This window comes from Castor canadensis, chromosome 1, assembly GCF_047511655.1.
Source record: "Castor canadensis chromosome 1, mCasCan1.hap1v2, whole genome shotgun sequence".
In the NCBI taxonomy this organism is placed as follows: Eukaryota; Metazoa; Chordata; class Mammalia; order Rodentia; family Castoridae; genus Castor; species Castor canadensis.
Window position 1 is genome coordinate 720469 of NC_133386.1, and position 24629 is coordinate 745097.

Consider the following 24629-nt stretch of genomic DNA (forward strand, 5'->3'; position numbering starts at 1 on the left):
GTCTGATGAGGACAGGGGACAGGATGAACCCAGAGCTTTCTGCTGTCTGTACTCTCCAGGAGCTCAGACTCCTTGTGCCAGGTGTGGTGATGTGCTTCATGTGTAAGAGCTCAGATGCAGAGACCTGGGGACATTGCCAGCCTCCCAAGGTCCACAGATGGGCCTGGTACTATGACCTGAGCAGCTGGGCTCTGGCCCAGAGGAAGCCATATCTTGGGATCCACCCAGGCATCTTTGTTCCCATCCTGGGGCACTACCCGCATGTGGTTCGCAGGCCAAGCAGGGTTGTTTTAAAATGCAAGTGTGGTCACCGGGTCCCCAAGCTCAAGGGTTTCTCAAAGGCCCGGGATTCCAGGGAGTTGGTCCAGGTCTCTACCCACCTCCTGCCCCCACCTCCTCCTGTTGCTTTGTGCCACTTTCCCTGTGAGCCTGAGCCACGCGTGTCAAGGCTCAGCCTCCATCCTCGCCCCATCAGGTGTCTGGGCTCTGGGTGGTGGGAGTTAGTCCCTGACCTTATGATGTGGTTGCATGGTAGACACGGGCCTTGTCAGTGCTGTTGCAGTGAGTGTGACCATCCTATGGAATCCTGGCTCACTTGAGGATAGACCCACACCTTACTGGGGTACAGTTGTTTGCTTAGTCAGTGTCCACAGGCCCACTCCTGGCAGGACCAGGGATTCTGCTCCACTGTGGTCCTTAGAGCTGCCTTTCTGTCTAGTGTGTGTCGTATCATCTACCCACTATGGGCTCCAGGGCTGAGTCGTGTATTTCCACACAGTGACAGCAGAGAAGAACTCAATCTGCATTGCTACTACACACCAAGTGGAGCTTTGAAGGAGACACCCACAGGGCCTGTAGCCAGCCCTCCGAAGCCGTTTCACTGTTGGCATTTTTGTAAGCTATGCATTTTGGGCCAGTTCTGAATGGCCTTTTTCCAGGACACTGCTCACTCAGATGAACTCTCCCACATGATGAGCTTTTAAAACTAGAACCTGCGCTATAAAGCTGGGACCTCAGCTGCGTGGGAAGTATCTGAAGGAGGAGACTCCACGAATGCCAGGATGGACGATGCACAGGATGCATTTGCAGCTACTGAAATTCCTAACTGGATTTCAAATGGTTTTATTTTCCTATATTGTTAAACAAAAGAGCTTTGAAAGCCATTATTCCTAAATAAGTCTGTAATGCAGACTCCTGATGTAACCAACTCTATGCCCACGTCCCGGGAACCGTACTCGGGACATGGCTTCACTGTGCGTGAGGACAGCATCTCACGCCAGCCCTCTGCAGCATCAGGGCTTGAGGGGCCGAGTGGGTGAAGACAACCCTACTTACGTGGACTTCGCAGGTTCCAACAGGCACTGAGGGTCCAGGTTGACTTAGCTGACTCCTCAGACTGTTTTCAACCTTGGATGGCCCAAGTGCTATTGGTCCTCCACTCAAGCTTCCTCCAGATGTGCAGCTAGCCATCACCACCTCACCTCCATGCCAGCCCTGGTGTGGGCCAAGCTGTGGCCTTGCTGGAGTCTCTGCTGGACAACTGGACTGATCACCAAAGGGGTTTGCCCAGTTGTCTGAGTGAGAACCTCATGCTTCCACTAGGTCTGGAGGTGACTTTGCCACTTTCCCAGGGTCTCTGGATCTGTTCACTGCACAGGTCCCCTCCCTGGAGCCTCTGTCCCTGAGGGTGATGCATCCTGGTGGCCTTGTTGGCTCTGCTTCCTGTTCCTGCTTGTGGGTTCCCAGATCTCATCTCATCTTACCTGGACCTAACTAGAAATCTGGGGCAGTTGTCATGCAGTGTTTTGCTGTAACTCACACTTCCACTGAAATGAGTATCAAGTTAGGCCACGGCTGAGGAGCTGTGTGTTGTCGGACATCAGAGCTCTTCTAGGTGGTTATTGAACTTCTTCTTGAATTAAGTTATTTAGTTAAGTTCACAAATTAACCTAATGAAGTCGTCATTCGTTCTTAGGTCACATGTCTATCCCTTGGAAGTAGTGGTGACCATTTTCAGTGGATATCTTGTATGTCTGACCCTCAGCTCCAGGGAATTTCTACATTTATCTGATAAACTTACAAACTGGAGCAGGTGTGCCCAGGACTTCTCCTCTGACTGTGGAAAGTCCACTTGTGTGCACCATCCTGCTGTGGTGTTGGTGTGCATGAGGTCAGGGGCCCATGCTTCACTATGGAGGCACTGTGGATGTGCTTGCCTTCGGTTAGATGGTCACATGCCGACATAGCCTCATGGATTTCTGCCCACATGTTTATATGCATGTGTACCTTCTTCTCAAGCTGGACCCTCTAAGCTCATCTGCCAAGGCCCATGAAAATATGCCCTTACTCAGTGTGGCACCAATCAGACAGATTTTCACACCGAGTAGGTATCATTAGTTCTCAGTAACCCACAGTTATTCTTCTACATGTGCCAGGAGCCACCAATCTCAAACATGGGGGTGGAACTTCCCCCTCGTTCCTAATATGGTGTCTTTGGCACCTATGCCATGGTTCTGAGTGGAGCTGGCAGTGACTTGCAGGCCTACACCTGTCCCAGTGAGTGCCAGTCACCTGCAGAGAGGCACCTTCGAAGCCTGCTAGAGTTCTCAAGGAGGCCTGTGGTAAGAATAAGCTACTTACTGTGGAGCTTCCTGTCTTCGTGGTATTGGTGGAAATAACAAGCACCAGCAGACTTCACGTAAACTGCGCTCCTAGTTTTCTTTTCATCTCTTTATGAGATTGTTTCATTAAGGTCTTGCATTCCAAGGGGTCTTTTTTTCTCTTTAAACGTTCAGACAGATAGCTCTGGGGTAGAAGGGTGCTTACAATCTGCCCTTGGGCTGAATCCTAACTTGATTAAATTTGCAACTCCACCATAAAGTTGGCATGCATGGGTGTGCATGAATATGCATGTATATGTTCTTAAATGCGTGTATTATGTGCACACATGGGTGTATACCCATGCACACACATGTCTGTAAGTATGCACAGGCATACAGCATACATAGGCACATACATATGTGTGTGTGCATCTGTGTGTGACCTCCCTACTAGCTTAAAAATATCTACTAATGATTACTCTGTGCTTGACGTATTTCATGGACACAAAGATAGAGCACAAGCAAGGTCCTTGTGCCTGAGAAATCCACACACACACAGGGCAGGTGCTCTGTGCTGACCAGGTGGCATGTGGGCAGCAGGTACAGGAAGTAGGAAGGGTCAGGTGAGCAGAGTGTGGTAAGTGGGGAGTGGTTATTATGCTCAGGACCAGTGGGGTGAGGGTAAGAGAAGAGTGGACAGAGGGCACCTGACTGGGGCAAGGATGTCCCCTGGGCTGGTGGGCCCCAGGCAGGACTTTAGGATTTATTCTGGGGGCTGGAGCAGCCATTGTGGAGTTTGAATGTGAGCCACGTGCATACCTGTGTAATGCTGGTGCTGTGTACGAAGTGTGTGACCTGCACCAGCTGTCAGTCTTCCGTCTAGCAGTTCACTTAACTCAGCTATTAGATTCCAGAGCAGGGAATGTTAGAGGACTTGTGGTGTAATTATCGAGGTGACCTTATTAAAGGTAGAGCTAGGGACAGTGCTGAGGTCTATGTCTGTGTGTTTGGGGGTGTGATCAGGGCTCCTCGTTGGAACTAGGGGAGCTGTTGCACTTCTCCAAGGAGGCAGAATTCGGACTGTAAGTGGGAAGGATGCTGGGTCTCATCTGGCTACCTGGCCTGTTTGTAGGTGATGGCCCCTTGGCTGCTGCTCACCTTCTGTGCTCAGCTCTGCAGTGCTGGAGGAGACTCTGAGAACCACATATCTGCTTGACCACCTTCTTCCTAGCATGGTGGGAGACTGGCGGGCTAGAGAAAGAAGAAGGACCCTTAGCCCATCCGTGATGCACCTCATCCTATTTCCTGCTCACCTCTGTTTCCTCCCACTTATCTGCTGTCCCATGATGCACCATGCTCCCCACCCTTGTGGCAGCAGCTTGGTCTTCCAGCAGCAACTGAACCTAGTGCTCCATTTGCCACGCTTTTAGTTTTAGAATCAGGGTCATTTTTACTCCACTGGAGACACAACAGCAGTAGGCTGTGCCACCTCCTCAGAGGTCAGCTTCTCCTAAGTGCAGAGTCACCAGCAGGCACTGAGAAGTCCCTCCTCAATACTCCCAGGTACCCTCGGTTCCTGGTATTCCTGACTGCTGCCTTCCCCTCCTTCACTAGTCACTAATGACTTTATGTAACATCTCTGCAGAATGAAGCCTCGTCCCCTGCTTCCTCAGGTCTGCCTGTTCCTTCTCCTGCCAATCCTGGTGGTGCAGCCGAGGTGTTGGCAGCTGACCTCAAGAGGCAAGGCAGGGAGAGCTCTCAGGAGCTTCTGCCTTCGTCCAGCCAGAGGTGACCCTGGTCTGCGTGGGGTGCAGCCTCTTGACTTAGCCCGTTTTCTGAAGGTGGCTAAGGTCAGGGGTGCCTCTCCTTCTGAGCACAGCTGGACTGGTGGAGCCATGCCCTCACTGTTAAGGTCCTGAGAGGGAGTTAGGCAGTTCCAGTCCCCTTTCCAAGGTAGGCCTGTGATGAGCCATGGCTCAGAGGGAGCCGGGCCTGGCCTTGCTGCCCTCTCGGGGGACAGTGACCGATGCAACCTCCAGTTCCTTTGTCTTAATCTTCCTTCAAGTGTCAGTTGGAGCTGCCCCCAACTCTGCTGCTTTGTGGAGCTCATGTGACAACTGTGCTGCAGGCTGACCTCCCTCAGACCACGGGGCCTTCAGCGACTGTCATAGTTTGGAAACCATTGTGTTGTGCTCTTGGATGGGAGGTGTTGTATTAGGAAAAATAGCTCTGAGGGTTTTTTTTTTTTTTATGGGAAAATAGCTGATTTTACTTCCCGAAAATAAATATATGAGGGGTACCTGATGGAATGTGGGGGAGAGGGTGAGGTCAGTGATGCTCGACACCATGTTTAACGGCTGGTTTTCTGACGACGTCGCTTACATTTTTGTGCCTTTACACACTGCACACCAGAGTGGCCAGACAACCACAGCACTTCTCCTCCCAAACTGCCATCCTGAGTCCAAACACAGGCACGGCAGAGAGCACAGCTGACCCAGATGTCAGAGTTCCACTAACACGTGAAGCAGGCCACTTCTCACTCTGTGAGCTCAGAGCCAGCGTGGCCGTGGCCATGGCCGTGTCAGTCAGCCCAGCAGGGCTGCTCCGGGTGTCCTCACGCACCACTGCAGCACGTCCTTCTGAAAAGTGCTCCTCCACTTGTCTTGGTTAAATGGACACACGGATTTGCTTAGTTCACTCGGCCACTGCATGTTCATCAGAGGGTGGTGTCCCTGTTTTCAAATGGCTCATTATCAGAGCTTTGAAATCATAGCAGGGCTTGTGTCTATGTTTTTAAAACGTGCCAGGCTACTCTTCTCTCACAGAAAACAATAGTTCTTTTTGACGTTGTAAATATAAAGTCCTAGACAGCTAATTTGAACTGAAAAACTGAAAATTTGTAAACAATTAAACAGGGTTTCTAAATGAAAGGATTTCTTTTCACAAGAGGGTTTAGATTTCAGAAGTGCCACTTATGTTGAAATTTTTCTCTCTTAGTTTTAGATCGTGCTGTATATAGTTATTATTGATGGAGCTAGAACTCTGCGCTATCCTTCTCTCTCCGTTTTCTTGATAATCCCTGCTGTCTTGGGTGCGAATTTCTCTGGGTGTGAGTTGAACCAGTGAGTTGACCTTGCTTAGCGTGTTAGTCTTTTAGACACTGTGTGTCTCTGAGCTACTTGACCAAGACTCCGCATCTATGCATGTCTGTCATCCCTTCCGATGTATGCGTTCCCCTCAATGCTGCTTTAGCTGTTTGCCACATTGGATGTGCACTGCTGTACTCTTATCTCAGTGTATTAGATTAGTATTATTTGATGTGGAGCTGCACATCACATAATAGCAATAGTGTGTTGTGCTGCTCAGCACAGAGTGCATAGTAGTCATTACAACATTTTTCAACCCAGACCTTTAGGTTTCCATGTTTTCAAGTTACTGACTTCATGTTCAGGGCATTTGCTCCGTATAGTATCAAGTTTCTCGGTATTTTGGGGGACTTCGTGTTTATTGAGAAGCTTAGCTCTCTGGCTTATATGAGTGTATTTTTGCTGTTAGCTGTGTGTTTACAAAGAGGCCCATTGGCTCAGCCTTGTCAATTGCTTTTAAATTGTTCGAATCTTCCTAATTTTGTACTATGCTTGATGTTTTAATTAGTGAGAGAAATGTGTTCAAGGCTCTGGTCGCAATCTTGTCAATTGCATAGAATCACCCTATAAGTTTTTGGTTAATGTATTTGAAGGCCATATTACTAGGCATAATTAGGTTCATGCTTACTACATTCCCATGGTCATTTTATGATCTTATTTCTAACTAAGTTGTCCTTTTTCTAGTTCTTGTGCAGTCTTGCCTCCTTGTGATTCTCATATGTCATTTTTCTCCCACCCTTCACTTTTAACATTTAGAAATACATTTAAGTGTTTTCTTTGAAATCTGATCTAAGAATACATTTTCTTTCCTCCACTTGCTCAATTGCTGCGACGACACAGGCATTTGATCTTATTGTGTACCTTTTCTTCTATATTTTATAGTTCTGGATTTTCTACTTAGGAGTTTTCTTTGTGTCTTTATTTCTTCTTCCTCACTATCTACTGGGTTGAATCAAGTTTAAAAAATGCACCCTTTCCCTCAAGTGGTTTGGCCCTTATCTATCATTTCTGTGCTAGTCAGCCTTTTCTCGTCAGCCGTGGTGAGGGGTGGTGGCCTTTGTATGACTTTTTGTGAGATGAGATCTGTGAGCAGTGATTTTGGTGTGCGTGTGTCTCAGTGTAGCTCTTAGTGGACGATCTCCAGGTGTTCGCTGAGCACTTGCTAAGTCATCTTTCTATCATGAGTCATCAGATAACCTGGAACCCATCACTGTGGTGCTGAGCTACCTGAGCTTAGCACCAGTGCGGCATGACTGGACCACTGTGGGTCAGGTTTCTTGCCTATAAATCAGTATTAGATAGTTTAGAAGTTTGTTAAAAGGAAGAAGTGCTAATGAAGCGTTTAGAATGCTGTCAGGCACAGAGTACAGCCTCAGTGTATGCTAGCTGCTTGTTATTACTGAACTTATATAAGTCTTTACTTCCTCTTTATGAATGAAGAATCACTTCTAGCTATATTTTTAAGCATAAATGTCTAGGGATATCTTTCATTAAACTTTTCTTAATATTTTAGTGTTTTTTTTTTTTTTTGAAACAGGGTCCCCCTGTGTAGCCCAGACTGGTCTCAAACTCATGATTCTCCTGCCACAGCCTCCCAAGAACTGGGATTACAGGCATGAACTGCCATATCAAGTTTAGATAATCTTGACACAGAAGAAGGATGGAAGTCACCATGAATGGCACTGTATTTGAGGAGTGTTTTGGGTCAAATGGCTCTGCTGCTGGCATTCAGTTCTGTGATGTTTCTGATGACTGCCGTTCTTATGACAGCAGTATGGGGAAGGTGGACAAGTCAGGTTGGGACCAGGATCTGAGAGGACCCTACCCCAAGACACAGGGGTCTCTCAGTGCGTCATAGGGTCTGATGACCAGCAGACAAATAACTGACTTAGACACTGAGTGCTTAGCAAGTTTGTCTTTCAGATGATTTGTTGAATATGTCTGTACTTCAAAATGTATTTTAGTCTTTTTGTCTTTTACTGTTTTCTAGTTGTGTGACTCTTAGTACCATTGCATATGAAGGAAACATAACATGGGTGATTGCTAAGGTCAAAACGCTCCTCATTAGTTAGCATCTTCTCTTGCTTAGCAACAGGATACATTCTGAGAACTGCTTCTCTGGTGATTGCATGGCAGTATGAACATCGTCGTGGCACTTGCCAGACTAGGGTGGCTACAGTGTGTCTCTTCTGCACTGACTGAAAGTTTGCTACAGCCCACAGGCTGTGTATGGATTTCTGGAATCCCACTCAGGAATCATTATAAATAAGAATGAAGGGCTGGTGGACTGGCTCAAGTGGTAGAGTGCCTGCCTAGCAAGCATGAGGCCCTGAGTTCAAACCCCAGTGCTGCCAAAAAGAAAGAAAGAATGAAGGTGGCATAATGAAATGCACTGAAAGTTTTTGAATAATAGGGGTAATGGGCATAGAGAAAGAGAGAGTGATAGAGGGGTTAATTCGCTTAGAGGGTAAGGTACGCATATTCAAAATACCACAGCGAAAACCCTTTGAAGAATTAATACACACTTAAAAAATGAAGGACAGTGCTGCAATAAACATGGGTGTGCAGGTGCCTCTGGAGTCACCTGTGTCACAGTCTTTTGGGTATATCCCCAAGAGTGGTATTGCTGGATCAAATGGTAGATCGATGTCCATCTTTTTAAGTAGCCTCCAAATTTTTTTCCAGAGTGGTTGTACCAGTCTACATTCCCACCAGCAGTGTAAGAGGGTTCCTTTTTCCCCGCATCCTCGCCAACACCTATCTATACACAATGGAATATTATGCAGCCATGAAGAAGAACGAAATGTTATCATTCCTGGTAAATGGATGGAATTGGAGAACATCATTCTGAGTGAGGTGAGCCTGGCCCAAAAGACCAAAAATCGTATGTTCTCCCTCATATGCGGACATTAGATCAAGGACAAACACAACAAGGGGATTGGACTTTGAGCACATGATAAAAGCGAGAGCACACAAGGGAGGGGTGAGGATAGGTAAGACACCTAAAAAACTAGATAGCATTTGTTGCCCTTAACGCAGAGAAACTAAAGCAGATACCTTAAAAGCAACTGAGGCCAATAAGAGAAGGGGACCAGGAACTAGAGAAAAGGTGAGATCAAAAAGAATTAACCTAGAAGGTAACACCCACGCACAGGAAATCAATGTGAGTCAATGCCCTGTATAGCTATCCTTATCTCAACCAGCAAAACCCCTTGTTCCTTCCTATTATTGCTTATACTCTCTCTACAACAAAATTAGAAATAAGGGCAAAATAGTTTCTGCCGGGTATCGAGGCGGGGGGGAGAGGGAGAGGGTGGGGTAGGTGGTAAGGGAGGGGGTAGGGGCAGGGGGGAGAAATGACCCAAGCCTTGTATGCACGTATGAATAATGAAAAAAAATTAAAAAATAAAAAATGAAGGACAGGAAGGTAAAACGTCCTGATCAGGGGTTTGTACCAGTGGGAGGGGGAGGGGGAATATGGTCAATGTACTTTGTATATTATATGAAAATAGAAGAATGAAATGTGTTGAAATTTCTCTAAGTAGGGGGGAGAGGGGATGAGGGAGAATGAAAGAGGGGTTAATTTAACAAGGTACATTGTAAGCACATTTGGAAATGTCACAATGAACCCCTGTACAACTAATCTATGCTAATAAAAAGGTTAAAAAAGAAGGGTCAGTTCCCCACGAGGTCTGGGTATTGTTGCTTATCATCAGTGCCATGCTGCTAAAGTCTGCTATGTCCCTTTATGACTGCAGGGATCGCCATTTACAACCCAGCCTTCCCAGGCATATAATCTCTTCCTGACCACAGCCATTGGTGATGGGGTCGGACTGTGTGATATGAGAACCCTGAGGTAAGGCTGGCTGCGTCACAGCACCACTCTGAGGGGCTCTGGAGCTAAACGCAGCCTAACCCCTTCCCCAAAGGTGACAAGGCTGCAGCCACGCACCATGCAGTCTGAGGGGACCGACCTGTGGTAGAACCGTAGTGTTTGACCACCAGTGTGGGGTGCTGAGGCCGTGCTGAGGCCACATGTGCCATTGTCCTCTAGGCTGGTCACTGTGGCTCCTGAGTGTCAGACAGGCAGGAGGTGTCAGTGCTCTGCAATGCCAACCCCCAACCCAGTTTCCTGCTTCTGTCACATGTGTCTGCTCTGTACTAGACACCAGCCACCAGGCCAGAGTAGCACGTGGAGCAGGCCTGACGATGTGTACGTTTTCTGTCTCACTGAGCCATAGCTCCCTCTTTCCAGGGCAATTTGTAAGATAGGTTAAAATTAGTTAATATGTAATGAATGTATCCTATAAACATACATGAACTGTAAGTTCCCATTTGAGCAAGTCTACGTATACGCGTATGTATATATCCGCATCTATAATACCTTCTGATAATTACTGCAGCACTTACTGTATGTGCAGTTCCTATATAATGTACTAACATGGGCATCCACTCCTGTATGTACACACCTCACCCCTATACTCAGAAGGATGCAGCTAGCAGTGGGCGCGCTCTGTCCTTCCATCATTAGGATACATCTGAAAGCTTGAGCAGCTGTGCCGTATGAAGGAGGCCCTGCTCTCTGCTCAGGGGCCCTGCTGGCCTCGTTGTGCCCATGATGCCCACCTGGTGCTGGACTTGCTTGCTGAAGGCTGTCTTAGGAAGGCTCTGTTTACCCCCAAAAGCTGTTGGAGATTCTCCCAATATAAGTATATAAATTCCCTGACATTTTTATAAAATGTTGCACATTTATTAAAATATATTTTATACAGCACTTTACAAATGGTTGTGAAACTTAACCCCCTTGATAGAATCTTGCATTTTCCCAAAGTATTTGAATCACTTATCTAAATAATTTATGGTTTTAGAAAGTTGTTTTAATTTTTTTAATGATCTCCAAAAAATGTTTGTCATTTAATATTTGCCATCTATAAAAATTTCGCTTACCTAGCTTTGTAATCTCTGGGAATTTATGATTGTGAAAGTATTTTGGATTGTTTTAAAAACTCTCCTTAATTATTCACCATTTAACAATTTTCACATATAAGTTGTTTTTTCAGGATGTAGCTCAGTGGTGGGGCACTTGCCTCGTATGTGCAAGACCCCAGGTTTGAACCTAGAACTTCAAAAAATTTCTTTTGTTTCTATGAAGAAGAGCAATAAGCTCGTGTCGTTTCTCTAACTTGTGTTAAGATGTAAAGCATTTGCTATGCAGGTGTTTCTGTTCTCGTAGGTGTGAGCGCCGTTTCCAAGGGCATCCAAACCGTTGCTACCCATGTGGAATTGCGTTCAGTCCATGCGGACGGTTCTTGGCCTGCGGTGCGGAGGACAGACACGTATGTGTGCTTGCTGGGTTCTCAGGGTGGGGACACTAGACGCATTGTCACATAGACTCTGGTGTCATGGTATGCTTGGATGAAAGTACTGCAAGCAGATGCCGCTCAGGGTGCTGAGTCCCTCACACATGCTCTTACTTTGTAACAGGAGTGTGTGAGTGTCGAAAGCTCTGATTTTTTAATGAAGCACCATAAACTCTAATCATTTCATTCATTAATTCATCATTTCACAAACACTGAGTATATCCTGTGTGAAAGACATTGTGATCCATGCTGCCTTTCTTTGAATTACAAGATAATAATATCAATCGATAAAATACCACATCACACTGTGTAACTGCAGGTGTCCCTCATCCATGTTGGGCTTCTAAGGGGACAAGTGTCTTTTGTACTGAAATTGCCACCTCTCCCCTGCCAAGGACCCACCAGACTCACACCTCATGTGGATTTGGAGCAGAGAGTAATAAATGTCTCTTCATCCTCAACACATGGAAGGTCTTGCAGGTTTCTAGAGCTACAATTGGCATGGCCACTTCCTCACTGTGCTAGAGGCCTCTGCCTCCCTCTTGGGGATGTGGGGAAGAAAGCATGCCATGCTGTGAGTCCCTGGTGTCCTAGCTGGAGGCTGTGATCCCCCCACCCCCTTCTCTACATGGCCTTTCTCCTCCATGTGCCTCAAATCTCCTTGTCCCCTACTCTTTTAATTAGTGTAGATTAACTGTACAAAGTTTCCACACATGCATGCAATGTCCTTTGGTCATTCTTCTTCTCTGTTATTCTTTCTTTTCCCCCTCTTTTCCTCTCTCTTGTAAGGACATTTCTGTTGTTCATTTGTCCCTTCTGAAGACCCTCCTTGAAATTTCATTGCCATTGTAACAGTGTTGAGAGGTGACCTGTCCATGAGGGCTCCATTCTCAGGAACAAACTGATGCCATGATAAAAGGGTGAGTGTGACCCTCCACCTCTCACCACGTGAGGACACAGCATGAGGGTCCTGGCCAGATGCTGGCCCTTCAATGTTAGGCTTCACAGCCTCCAGAACTGTGAGAAATGAATTTCCATTCTGTAGTCTCAGGCAGTCTGTTACAGCAGCACAGAGCAGAGTAGAGAAAAATGGGCACCAAGAGTGGGTGCTGCTGAAATGGCCACCTAACAGAAGATGTGGCTTTGGAACTGGGCAGGGGCAGGGTGAAGAGATTGTGGGAGAAGACAAGAGGGCAGCCACTGGAGTATCAGGGCAGTTCTGGTGCTGAAGGGAAAGGCTGAAGCTTCTCAGAGGTAACTCTTGTGTGTGATCACAGTGTTGGCAGAAACATGGACAGGAAAGGCAGGCCTGATGAGGGGACATATGGAAATGAACAGCCAAGCGTGGGGAACAGGAGGAGGGCCACCTGTGACAGAGTCAAAGAACCTGTCAGCCAGTGTCCATGGAGTCTGGCTCCATGGAAGGAGAGGGCTGAAGCAGGAGCCTGGAGGAGGGAACATCTAAGTCACATGTCAAAGTGCTGTGTGGGGTTACTCCAGAGGCACCTGCACACCCATGTTTATTGCGGCACTATTCACAATAGCCAAGTTATGGAAACAGCCAAGATGCCCCACCACTGACGAATGGATTAAGAAAATGTGGTATCTATACACAATGGAATTTTATGCAGCCATGAAGAAGAACGAAATGTTATCATTCGCTGGTAAATGGATGGAATTGGAGAACATCATTCTGAGTGAGGTTAGCCTGGTCCAAAAGATCAAAAGTCGTATGTTCTCCCTCATATGCGGACATTAGATCAAGGGCAAACACAACAATGGGATTGGACTATGAGCACATGATAAAAGCGAGAGCACATAAGGGAGGGGTGAGGATAGGTAAGACACCTAAAAAACTAGCTAGCATTTGTTGCCCTTAACGCAGAGAAACTAAAGCAGATACCTTAAAGCAACTGAGGCCAATAGGAGAAGGGGACCAGGTACTAGAGAAAAGGTTAGATCAAAAAGAATTAACCTAGAAGGTAACACACACGCACAGGAAATCAATGTGAGTCAATGCCCTGTATAGCTATCTTTATCTCAACCCGCAAAAACCCTTGTTCCTTCCTATTATTGCTTATACTCTCTCTACAACAAAATTAGAGATAAGGGCAAAATAGTTTCTGCTGGGTATTGAGGGGGTGGGGGGGAGCGGGAGGGGGTGGAGTGGGTGGTAAGGGAGGGGGTGGGGGCAGGGGGGAGAAATGACCCAAGCCTTGTATGCACATAGGAATAATAAAAGAAAAAACGTGCTGTGTGGCTTCTCTGAACTGGTAGTGTAGTAAAGTGCAGGGAAGGAAATGGTTTAAAGATGGGACGTGCCATCTCCCATCACCTCAAATACCATTACTGGTTTCTTTCCTGTCTCCCTGCTGGCTTCCTGTCCCATTTCCCTCTGCGTCCTGTGATATTCTCCAGCTAGCTTTCTGTCCTGGACCTTCCGGCACCCTTCCCTGTCTCCCCAGCTGGCTTCCTGTCCTGTCCTCCATTATTGACTTCCTGTTCTGTTCTCACACTGGCTTCCTGTCTTTTCTCCTCACTAGTTTTCTGTCCACCTCTAGCTTCCTCTCCTTCCCTCATTCTGGTTTCCTCGCCTATTTCTGCACTGGTTCCCTGTCTTATCTCTCCCACTGGCTCCCAACACTGCTGCCCCACTGGCTTCCTTTCCACTGCCACCACTGGCTTCCTCTTCTGTCCCCACCTGACTTCCTGTCCTATCCATCTACTGGCCTCCAGTCCTGTCCCTCTACTGGCTTACTGTCCTGTCTCCACACTGACTTCCTGTCCTGTCCCCCACTGGTCTCCTGTCCTGTTCTCACTTAGCTTCCTATCTTGGCTGACTTCCTATTATAGCTTCCCCGGCTTCCTTTCCTGTCCCCCCACTGGCTTTTTAGCTTCCTGTCCTGTTCCCCTGACAGGTATCTCATATTTTGTTCCTATTGTCTTCCTGCCCTCTCTCACCACTGGCTTCCTGTACTTTCTTCCTACTGGATTCCTTTCCTGTCCTCCACTGGCTTCCTGTCCTGTTTCCACCCCCCCACCCCCTCACCCCCCACAAAAAAAACTGGCTTCCTGTACTGTATGCCTACCTATTTCCTGTCCTGTTCTCCCACTGGCATAATTTCCTGTCTCCCCTCCCCTCCACTGGCTTCCTATCCTGTCCCCCCTGGCTTCTTGTTCTGTCCATATAATTTCCTATAAAATGACTTTTCCATAATTACCTCCAAATTCCCCCTATAAGAAAAATAAAATAGGTCAATTTTCATAGAAGAAAAAGGGAAAATTTTCAAGAGTTCTTACATTGCCAAAATTTCTCAGGGAATTTTCTCAAGTTTTAAAGGCTACTAAATCTTAATAACTTAATTGTTTCAAAGCATAGACATAAGGAAAACATTCAGATTATTCTTTTGAAGTGAATATAATTGATTTGAAAACTTGATAAAATATCAAATAAAGCTACACTTAATTTATGAATATCAATTTAAAAATCTTAAATGAGATTGGCAGAGTGGCTCAAGTGGTAGAGCACCTGCCTAATGTGCATGGAGGTCCTGAATTCAAACCCTAGGAGCACCATAAAAAAAAATTTTTTTTTTTTTTGCCGGTCGCTGGTGGCTCACATCTGTAATCCTAGCTACTCAGGAGACAGAGATCAGGAGGATCAAGATTCTTCGAAGCCAGTCTGGGCAAATAGTTTGCAAGACCCTATCTTGAGAAAAACCTATCACAAAAGAAAAAGGGGGTGGCGGAGTGGCTCCAGGTGAAGGCCCGGAGTTCAAAGCCCCAGTACTGAAAAAAAAAAAGGAACAAATAGAATCTGACAGTCATGTACCAAGAGAAGTTTATTCATGGAATGGAGAATTGATTAAATATGAAGAAAATCTATTAATAAAGCTATATTATTAACCTATATTAAAAGAAGAATCACATAGCTATTTAAACAATTTCAGATTTATTTCTAATAAAACATCCAATAAAAGAGGAATTCATGAGTACTTTCAACTGACTAAATACTTACCACAGCCCCAAAGTTGTCATCTTACTGAGAGAAATTTAGAAACACCCTATTGTTGGGAGCAAAGCATGAGTGCCCATTGATCTCACTGCTATTTTGTAGGACACTGGAGATGTCTACCTGCTAGATTAGACAAAGTGGCTTTGACATTGCCATTGGAAAGGAATAGCTAAACCTGTCCTTATTTGTAGATGATAGATTGCGGAGCTGAGAAGCTAAGAGAAGTAATGGCCATTATGAATAATAAAGTATTAAAAAGGAACTGATTGAATTAATTTAAGCTAATTTAAATTAATATATGGAATTCAGTGGTCTTTCTGTATATGAACAGTAATCTCTGAAAATTGTGATGGAAGGAGAGAACCCATTGAGAGAAGACTCAACAAGGATCAACTACTCTGGCATATACCCAAGAAGAATCCTGTAAAGCCTATATAAAGAAAACTTTCCCCCAAATATAGGCTTGAATACATGAAAAATCTTAACTTATTCTTGGATAGAGAGATTTAGTACCATAAACAGCAATTCTCTGTAGGTGACTTGAGAACTCAACACTGTCCCAACAAAAAAAACAGTGGCTACCAGTGAGATCATGAAGTCACTTGGATGAACAAGCAAGCTACACTGTCAGGCTGGACAAGAAGTGCATTTGGTGAGGAGCATGTCCTGCAGTCACGGGAGCCTAGGAAGCCTGTTGGATAAAAGCTGCTGTGAGCTGGTGCTCGGACGCAAAGTCGGACAGTATCCTCTAGCCCAGATGGGATGTTCCCCTATCTCTCTCAGTGGCTTCCTTGCCATGTCTAGATGGCCTCCCCACTCAGAGACCAGAGTCCCAGGTGAATATCTAGGCCAGCTCTGTGGCAGAGGTCTTCAGGATGAGCCAAGGTCACCTTGTGCCATACAATAGTAAGAAGCAGAATGTAGTGTGGCCACACAGTGAGGAGGAGCATCATCAGAGGCTACTGGCCAAGGGAGGAGCAGCTGGGCATCAAAAGAATGACTGTGCTTGATGGAAAAACATTGTGCATTTGAACCTCATGATTTATAATCCAACGTTCCTCGAAGAAATACAGCTAACAACAAAAGCAAAACAAGCATGTAACAAACCCTGGCTGGCCCCACAGCCTTGTGAGGGCACAGCTTCTCACAAGGAAAGCCTATTAAGGGAGAATCAAGCATTTGTCTTGCCTTTCCTGTGTGGGACTGTATTTCAAATTAACCAAGTACTCTAGTTGCTGAGGGAAAGTTCAATAGAGAATTCCAGACAAGTAGAATGAGTGGCAGAATTAGAAAACCTCCCTTTGCAATCTCAGTGAAGTAACTGCTTTAGGCAAATGTCATCAGCAGAGGAAACTCAGATAAAGATGGCCCCAGGCAGCTTGAATAGATTTTCTCCAAGGAAGCTTGCAAATGTCCCACAGGTGTATGAAAGGGTACTTAGTGTCACCAAATCAGAGCCAAACCATCACCTCACACCTGTTAGGATGACTAGTACCAAGAGGACAGGGTTGACAAGTGTTGGTGAGGATGTGGAGAGACAGGAACTCCTGTGCACTGTCGTGGGTGTCTAAGGTGGTACAGCCATGATGGTGGCTCAGGTCCTAGAAAAGAGAAAAACTAGAACAATCATGGGGCCCAGAAATCTTACTCCTGGACATTTATCCATCAGTATTTGGTAGGTTTCATTACCTTCATACCATACATGTAATATACTTTGAATCTCGTCACCTCCTGGTGCCCTCGTTCGTCTCCCTCCCCCCACACTGATTTCCACCCTTCAGAGTCCGCCTTTTACATTCATGTCCCATTTTCATTATTAATATTCTTGTCATTTTGGACCTAGATTCCATGTGTGAGTGAGAGCATGTGGAAGTGACTTTTTGAGCTTGGCTTATTTTGCTCAAAATGATCTCCAGTTCATTCATTTTCCTGCAAATGTCATCATTTCATTCTTATTCATGGCTGAATAATAGTCCATTATGTTTATATGCCACATTTTCTTTGTCCATTGATTGGTTGTTGGGCACTTAGGCTTGAAAAGGGAGGGAGAGAGGAGGGGGCTAAAGGAAAACGGAGGGGTGAACGTGTTCAAAGTACAGAGTGCGCATCTGAGATTTTCCCAGTGCAACTCCCTTGTACTTAAAATTTAAAAGGAAAAGTCATTGTCCTTACATGCAAGTCACAATATAAAGCATAAATTGGTGGAGTTTTTATTTTTATATAAATGACACTTAGTCATTTATATAAAATGACATTATATCTATGGCTGCTTTTTGCTGTGATGGCGACTTGCGTGGTGCAACAGAGATCGTGTGTCCCACAAAGTATTTACTAACTATCCCTTACAGAGAGTGCTTTCTGACCCTTGATATAGAAGAAAAGAGCTAATTAAGTAAATAATAAAAATTTAGTTGTAAAAAAGAGTTTCAATCAGTAACTTGAAGAGATAGTTACACTTCTGTGTCATGGCGGCACATTCATAACAGTCCGGCTATGGAAATCAATCTCAGCATCCATTGGCAGTGAATGGCTAAAGAAAGCCTGGTGTGTAACGTGTGGGATATCATGTGACCTCAGCCAGGAGGAAGTCTTGCAGCCCATGGCAACATGGGCCAACATGGAGGACATGCTTACTGTGAGGGAAATGAGCTAGACAGCAAAGGACAAACAGGTTATTCGAGGTATCTAGAAGAGTGAAGTCCACAGAACCAAACATGGATGGTGGTTTGTGGGCTGGGTTTATGGGATTGCTGGCAGAGTTGCCATCATTTCCCTCATGTCCTGAGTCTGCATGGCACAGACGAGAGCCTTGAGGCCCAAGACCCTCCCAGATCTGTGATCAGATCAGTTCCGTGAAGAAACAGGTGAAACGAGCAGGGATGGGTTTGGAAACACTTTGAGAGAAGGTCACCCTGAAATGCTCTGAGTGAGGTGTGCATGGACCTCATTGCTTCAGTCTAATGTCATGGTCACATTGCCAGTGGCCCAGTCACTTAGAAGGCACACTTCAACAGATAAGCCAGGCCAGTCCCTCAGCACAGGTGCTCTGGAGTGTGTTAGGAACATGCATATCACATTTCCTTAATGAAAATGGGAAGTGGGTAAGGTACAGAGGTATGCCTTGTTGACATGGTCTGCACAGCGGCTCTGTGCACTTCTTGGGCCTCCCCTAGCACGCAGTTCACCAGGTGGGGGTCCCGGCCCTGCTGTGCCTGTGGCTGGGAACTGTTAGGAATGCACAAACTCAGGCAGCATGGGCATGAGGCCTCACGGGTAGATGTGCACCTCCTAAGTAAACGCTATGTCAAGGCAGAGAAAGTGTTGAGGCAGTGTGGTGTTTCTTTCTATCACCAGTGAGCCTTGAGAAAATGCTTGACATGTCTTCCTACTTCATGGCCGTTGTCTCTTGGACCACATCAGCATGGGTCCTCACTCTGGATTTTGCTCCCAAGACAGTCTTTGATGGCAGCTTGAGTGTGAGTTCATGTGCATGTAAAATATGTAGTAATTCCCTGAGAGAACCTTTAAGTCCATAGCTGTAGGAAAAATCTTTGAATCACTCAGATTCCAAGCTGCCTAGTGGGAAAGGACGACTGGCATCATCTTCTACTCTGTGGGTATGATTGGGACACAAAGGCTTACTCCTTCCCTGAGATTAGTCCTCAGATGCGAACACGTCTCAGCCAGCCCGGGTCACCTGTTCCCCTTGTCTCCTAGGTGTACATTTACCACACGGGGTCCAGCACTTTTTCCCACCGGCTGGCAGGACACACAGACACCATTGCTGCAGTGGCCTTCAACCCGTCAGCCCCCCAGATACAGTCGTCTGCGTGGGTGGGGCGTCTCTACTGTTCCCGTCCTTGCCTTACAGCATAAGAATCTGTCAGACTTTATTTTGGTGAAATTTTGTGATATTTAAGATCACATGCCAATTTTCATTGCGTGCAGGGAGAGGAAATCAAGATATAAACCTTTGTTGCAGAGAAAGAGACATTTTGAAAGCTTTTTATAGTTAAAGTATTGGTTATTCAGTCTGTATGCGTGTTCGATCTCACTGAGATACAGAAAGATGGACAAATACAGTCACAGGTGGCACTGTGTGGACAGTGTAGTCAGGATACAGAGAGAACATGGGAACCAGAGCGAGGGAAAACAGGAATTTAAGAAACTCTACAAGAATGTGGGTGTAGAAGGAGGACCACAGCATTTAAAGAAACTGTCTTAACCAGAAGAAAAGACAAAAAGATAATACTGGTTGTAAATCAGTTAATAGAAAAACGAGTGCTATTTTAAAATGCAAATGGAGATGTTTGTAAAGAGCATTTGGGAGATGGAGACGTCATGTTGTTTCTGTGAGACTGAGTCAGAGAAGGATGTCGTTGATTGCACCACTGCTTTGGCCTGACCTGTGTGTGTCACAGCCCTCTGCTAACCTGCTCTTTGTCATAAGCAAGGTATTGTCACAACCCAGGGCTTGCTGCAGTGCTGGTGGCCTTGACTGTGTGTTTGAGAGTTGAGTAGAGAGAGCAGGTGCAGCTTCTCCCATGGTTGTCTAGACCTCCCACAGCATACCTTCAGATGGCCCCATCAAATCCACCATTTTTTGACCCTAATTTTGTGCAATCCCCTATGCATGTTTGTTGGATTGCTTGTTTGATTTTTTTATATACTAGAGATTGAACCCAGTGAGTTCAATCTTGCATGCTAAGTGAGTATTCTGCCACTTGAACCACATCCTCAGCCTTTTTGTTTTTACTTTGTTATTGAGACAGGGTCTCACTGCCTTTGCCTGGGCTGGCCTCAAACTCATATCCTCCTGCCTCTGCCTCTTGAGTAGTGGGTTACAGGGATGTACCATCACACCCAGTTTTGCGCATGGGTTTTTAGGCTTCCATTTTTTTCCCCATTACAAACAGAACCAGGATATGCATCTGACTTGCCTCCCTTGTTTCAGCACTGAGACAGAGCTGCATGGGCTATGATGTCCCTGGTCCTCCTCAGCATTATGCTACCATCAAGTATACTGAGTGGTTTTCGTGAACCTTTAAAAATTGTTAGATTCCTTGTTGTGTCTCTAGAGCACGTTTTCCAGGTGAGATGAAGGTGGTCAAGAAGGGAGGAGTTAATGGAGCAGAGCGGAGTCCGCAGCTCGGTGAGCAGCAGGGGTGAGTGCAGGACAGAAAGGCCAGCCATCTAGCAAACTCAGTGCTGGGCATCAAACTGTCTTCAAGCCTTCAAGACTTGAAAAATTCCAGTTAGAAACAGTGATGCAGATGTCCCCACAGAGACTGCATAATGAAGAGGCAGATGTGAGAAGGGCTGTCTCTCCCTGCACACTGCCTCCCCGTGAAGCCTTGTAAGGAGCAGGCAGTCTGGGGAGCCTGGCCCTGGCCCACACCTCGAGAACCAAAAGCTGGTCAGACCCAGAGATGCAGCAGTACATCGGGACGGAAAGTGAGAAAAGAGACCCTGACCTAAGACAGGTGCACAACAGCCCACTCATCCCCATGGGCAGGAACTGGGCAGGTGAGAGTGAAGCCTCAGGCTGCTGGGGTCCTCGTGGGAGGTGTGGGTGGGGTTATGGAGAGTCTGCACCAATTGGTGAGAAGTTTATTCAGGGTCAGAATATGTTTTTTCTATTGAGTTTCTTTGATGAGGCAAATTGTATACTTGGTCTCTATTTAAGTATAAGTTTTTATTTAACCAGTTGGTTGTTACATAAACATAGTAAAAGCTAGGTATAGTAAGCCACAATAATTACTGGTATAAAATGTATAATGACTGACTTGTGTTTCTCAGTTCAAATGCACATGTGTGTGTGTATATGTGTATACATAAGTGTATGATGTTGAAAAGAATAAAAACTTTACCTCTTTCTAAAGGTGGCAACTTAAAAAACAAAAAGGAGATTATGGTCTTTGACCATTACATGTCAACCCTGACCTTACAGCTTTGCCCATTCAGATATCAGTCCACAGGTCACATGGTTTAATTCTAAAATGTGAATCTAGGAGAAGACGCCTCAGCCCAGAGCTGGGACCTGTGCTGGGGAACAAGTGTCTTGGTGTGGCTAGGCTAGTGACTTTCTCTGTCAGTGGTGCCAACTTGGGCTTTTCTTGTTATTATAAAGTGAAGTTGTGCTGGGTGCTAACATTGGCAAAAGGATTCCAGAAAGAGAGGTCTCTGAATAAGTGTTATTAACACACTTTTAGAATCAGAAATCCAAGACTCGGCAGGATAGGAAGAAGCTGAGCTACTGAATAATCTCCAGCAGATAGTCTGTGCCATTCATGAATTCAGTTACTCAGTTAAATATCCACAACTTTATTAATGTTTACTATGGGCCTCTGTATGCCAACTGCTGGCTGGCTGTACAGATATAACCCAATTTCAGTTCTGGAGGTGAAAATTTGAAATCAAAGACCGGGAAGATGAGTCAGACAAAGGTGAGGACAAGTCAGTGGCCCACCTCAGCAGCAAGAAATCTGAAGAAGGCAGATCCACTCTTCCTTCAGCTTTTATTCTTTTCAGCCACACAGGTGCCACTCAACCTTGAGGATTTCCTTCCCTTCCTCCTTTGAATTCCAGGAACATAATGCCTGCTCACCCCATGCTGAGATCAACTCCAAGCAGGAGCAGCCATTTTTTGGGAAGTGGGTTGTCCTCTCAAGCCATAAGAACTTCTTCAGGCCACTTTGCAGGACCACAATGAGCCATTAGCGTAGGCAGCAGGGCTCTGTCTTTGGGAGGTACACGAAGCCCTGCAGACTTCAGACCTTGGCCACCCTGTGGGCCAGGGCCTGCACCAGCCAGCAGGAAAGGGCAGTAGGACCGCACTGCAGCATGGACGAAAGCCCCTCACAGTCACTGTCATGCCAGAATTAGAGCTTTGAGGACCGTTATTACTGACATCAAAAAATGTTTCTTTGTTTTTTCTCTTAACACAATTATTTCCAACAACTTCTCTTATTTTGACATTGGCTAGAAATTATGGCCTTTTTCATCTGAGAATATTTCGCTCACGGAGGCAAACCCAGCTCAGTTGTAGAGAATGGGCCTACTCTGTGCAGCCCACGGTGCCTTGTTGGCCGGAGTGGAGCCTGAGATGCGGGTGAGCCGCACAAACAATGTCCAAGCCTGGAGATCTGGTTGCCTCGATCTTCTGCTTAGTTTCTATCTGTTGTGCCTCCTGCTGTGTTAGTATTTAAAAATTTTATTTTGCTAGTAATTTCTTACATTTAAAAAGCTAAAGATGTTGAGTAGGACCATTGATCATACTGCATGTTACATCTGCAGTTCTTTTCATCCTCTCTCACTCCCTCCTTCATCCCCTTCCTTCCTCCCTTTCTTCTTTTCTGTTTCTTTCTTTCTCTCTCTTTCTTTCCTCCTATCTCCTTCCCTCCCTCCCTTTCTCTAGCTCTCCTCTCTCTCTTTCCCTCCCTCCTTCCTTTTCCTTCCTTCCTTCCTTCCTTCCTTCCTTCCTTCCTTCTTTCTTTCTTTCTTTCTTTTTCTTTCTTTCTTTCTTTCTTTCTTTCTTTCTTTCTTTCTTTCTTTCTTTCTTTCTTTCTTTCTTTCTTTCTTTCTTTCTTTCTTTCTTCCCTCCCTTCCTTCCTTCCTTCCTTCCTTCCTTCCTTCCTTCCTTCCTTCCTTCCTTCCTTCCTTCCTTCCTTCCTTCCTTCCTTCCTTCCTTCCTTCCTTCCTTTCTCTCTTGCCAGAGTTCAGTTGACTGTATTTGTGTTGATTTATTATGGGCTCTCTGCTTTGTTCCATTGATCTATTTATTTATTCTTTGGTCATACCACCCTGTTTTGATTACCGTAGCTTTATGGTAAGTTTTGAAGTTGGATAGTACCAGTCCTCTAACATTGTTCTTCTTCAATATGTGTTGGCTATTTGAGGTCTTTTGCCTTTTCAGTCAACTTTAGAATCATGTTGCTGAGAGTCACAAAATAACTTGTTGGGGTTTTCACTGGGATTGCATTAAATCCATAGACTAAGTTGAGAAGAACTGATGTTTTGTCACTGTCGAGTCTTGCTGACAAGAAACTTGGAATACCTCTCTGTTTTCTTATTTATTGATTTCGCTCATCAGAATTTTGTATTTTTCCTTATATAGACCTTGTGAATATTTTGTTAAATTTATATCAAATATTTTGTTGCTATTACAAATAGTATTATATTTTTAATTTCAAATTTGGCTTGCTCATTGCTAGCGTTTAGGAAAGCAGTCCACTTGTAACCTGCAAGCTGTCTGTAATCGCTATTATATCTAAGAGATATTTTTGTAGATTCTTTTAGATTTACTGCACAACAATTTTTGTCATCTGTGAACAAAGAATTTTTTTTCTTCCTTTCCAATTTTTATACCTTTTACAAGTGTCATTGTCTTATCACCTTAGTTAGCACTTCTAGGATGATCTTGAAAAGGTATGTTCCCGATCTCAGAGGGAAATCTTCAAAGTTTCTCAGCATTAAGTATGATATTAGATGTAGGTTTTTGTATCAAGTTGAGGGAGTTTCTTTCTCTCCCAGTTTGCTGAGAGTTTTTATAATGAATAGGTATATTCATTAGGTTGAATGCTTTCTTTTTTTTAGCATTCATTGACGTGAGTATGGATTTTTCTTAACCTGTTGATGTGATAGATTCAATTAATTGGTTTTCAATGTACTTTTTGTGGTGCTAGAGATTGAACCCAGGGCCTTACACATGCTAGGCAAGTTCAGTACCATTGAGTTACATTCCTGGCCCTGTCTTCAAATGTTGAGCAGCTTTGCATACCTGGAATAAACCACACTTGGTCACATGTATCATTCTCTTTGTGCATTGTTGGATTCAGTTTGCTAAGAGTGGGTTAAGGGTTTTCACATCTACATTCATGAGTGATATGATCTGTGGTTTTCGTTCCTCATTTGGGTCTGTGACTGTTGGCCTCATAGAATGAGTTAGTGAATATTCCCTTTGCTATGTACTATGAAAGACTTACAGAGAAATAATATTCTTTCTTCTTAAATGTTTACCAGACATCACCATTGAGCCCAGTGCTTTCTGTCTTAGAAGGTTATTAATTATTTATTCAATTTAAGAAATAGATGTATTTCTTAATGTAGGTAGTCAGATCATCTAGTTCTTTTCATGTGAGTTTTAGCAAATTGTGTCTTTCAAGGAATTGAAAGTCGCAGTGAGGTTATAAAATTTGCAAGTGTAGAGTTTTTCATATTCTTTTAATATCTGTAGGATCTGTAATGATGTCTCCTCTTGCATTTCTGATAGTAGCCATTTGTGTCTTTGTGTCCTCTCTTCTTTTTCTTAGCTTGGCTACAAGTTCATTAATTTTTTCAGTTGTTTCAAAGAATTAATTCTGAAGATCGTTTCAGCTTTTGGTTTTACTGATTTTTCTCAATTGACTTTCTGTGTTTGGTTTTGTTGGTTTTTGCTCTAGCTCTTATTTCTCTTTGTGTGCATATGTTGGATTTAATTTTCTCCTCTTTTCCTAGTTTTATAGAGTTG

General features: G+C 44.9%; 1 protein-coding gene across 1 annotated transcript in view; it reads left to right on the plus strand.

Moving 5' to 3' along the window:
- Wdr27 (WD repeat domain 27) overlaps positions 1 to 22577 on the plus strand; it is an 88481-nt gene extending 65904 nt beyond the window's left edge. The window contains exons 22-24 of the mRNA XM_074070055.1: positions 9505 to 9602; positions 10980 to 11082; positions 18839 to 22577. Of these exons, the coding sequence (XP_073926156.1) occupies positions 9505 to 9602; positions 10980 to 11082; positions 18839 to 18997 (360 nt within the window). The 3' untranslated portion in view covers positions 18998 to 22577. The remainder of the gene's footprint in view (positions 1 to 9504; positions 9603 to 10979; positions 11083 to 18838) is intronic.
- Positions 22578 to 24629: the final 2052 nt, after the last annotated feature.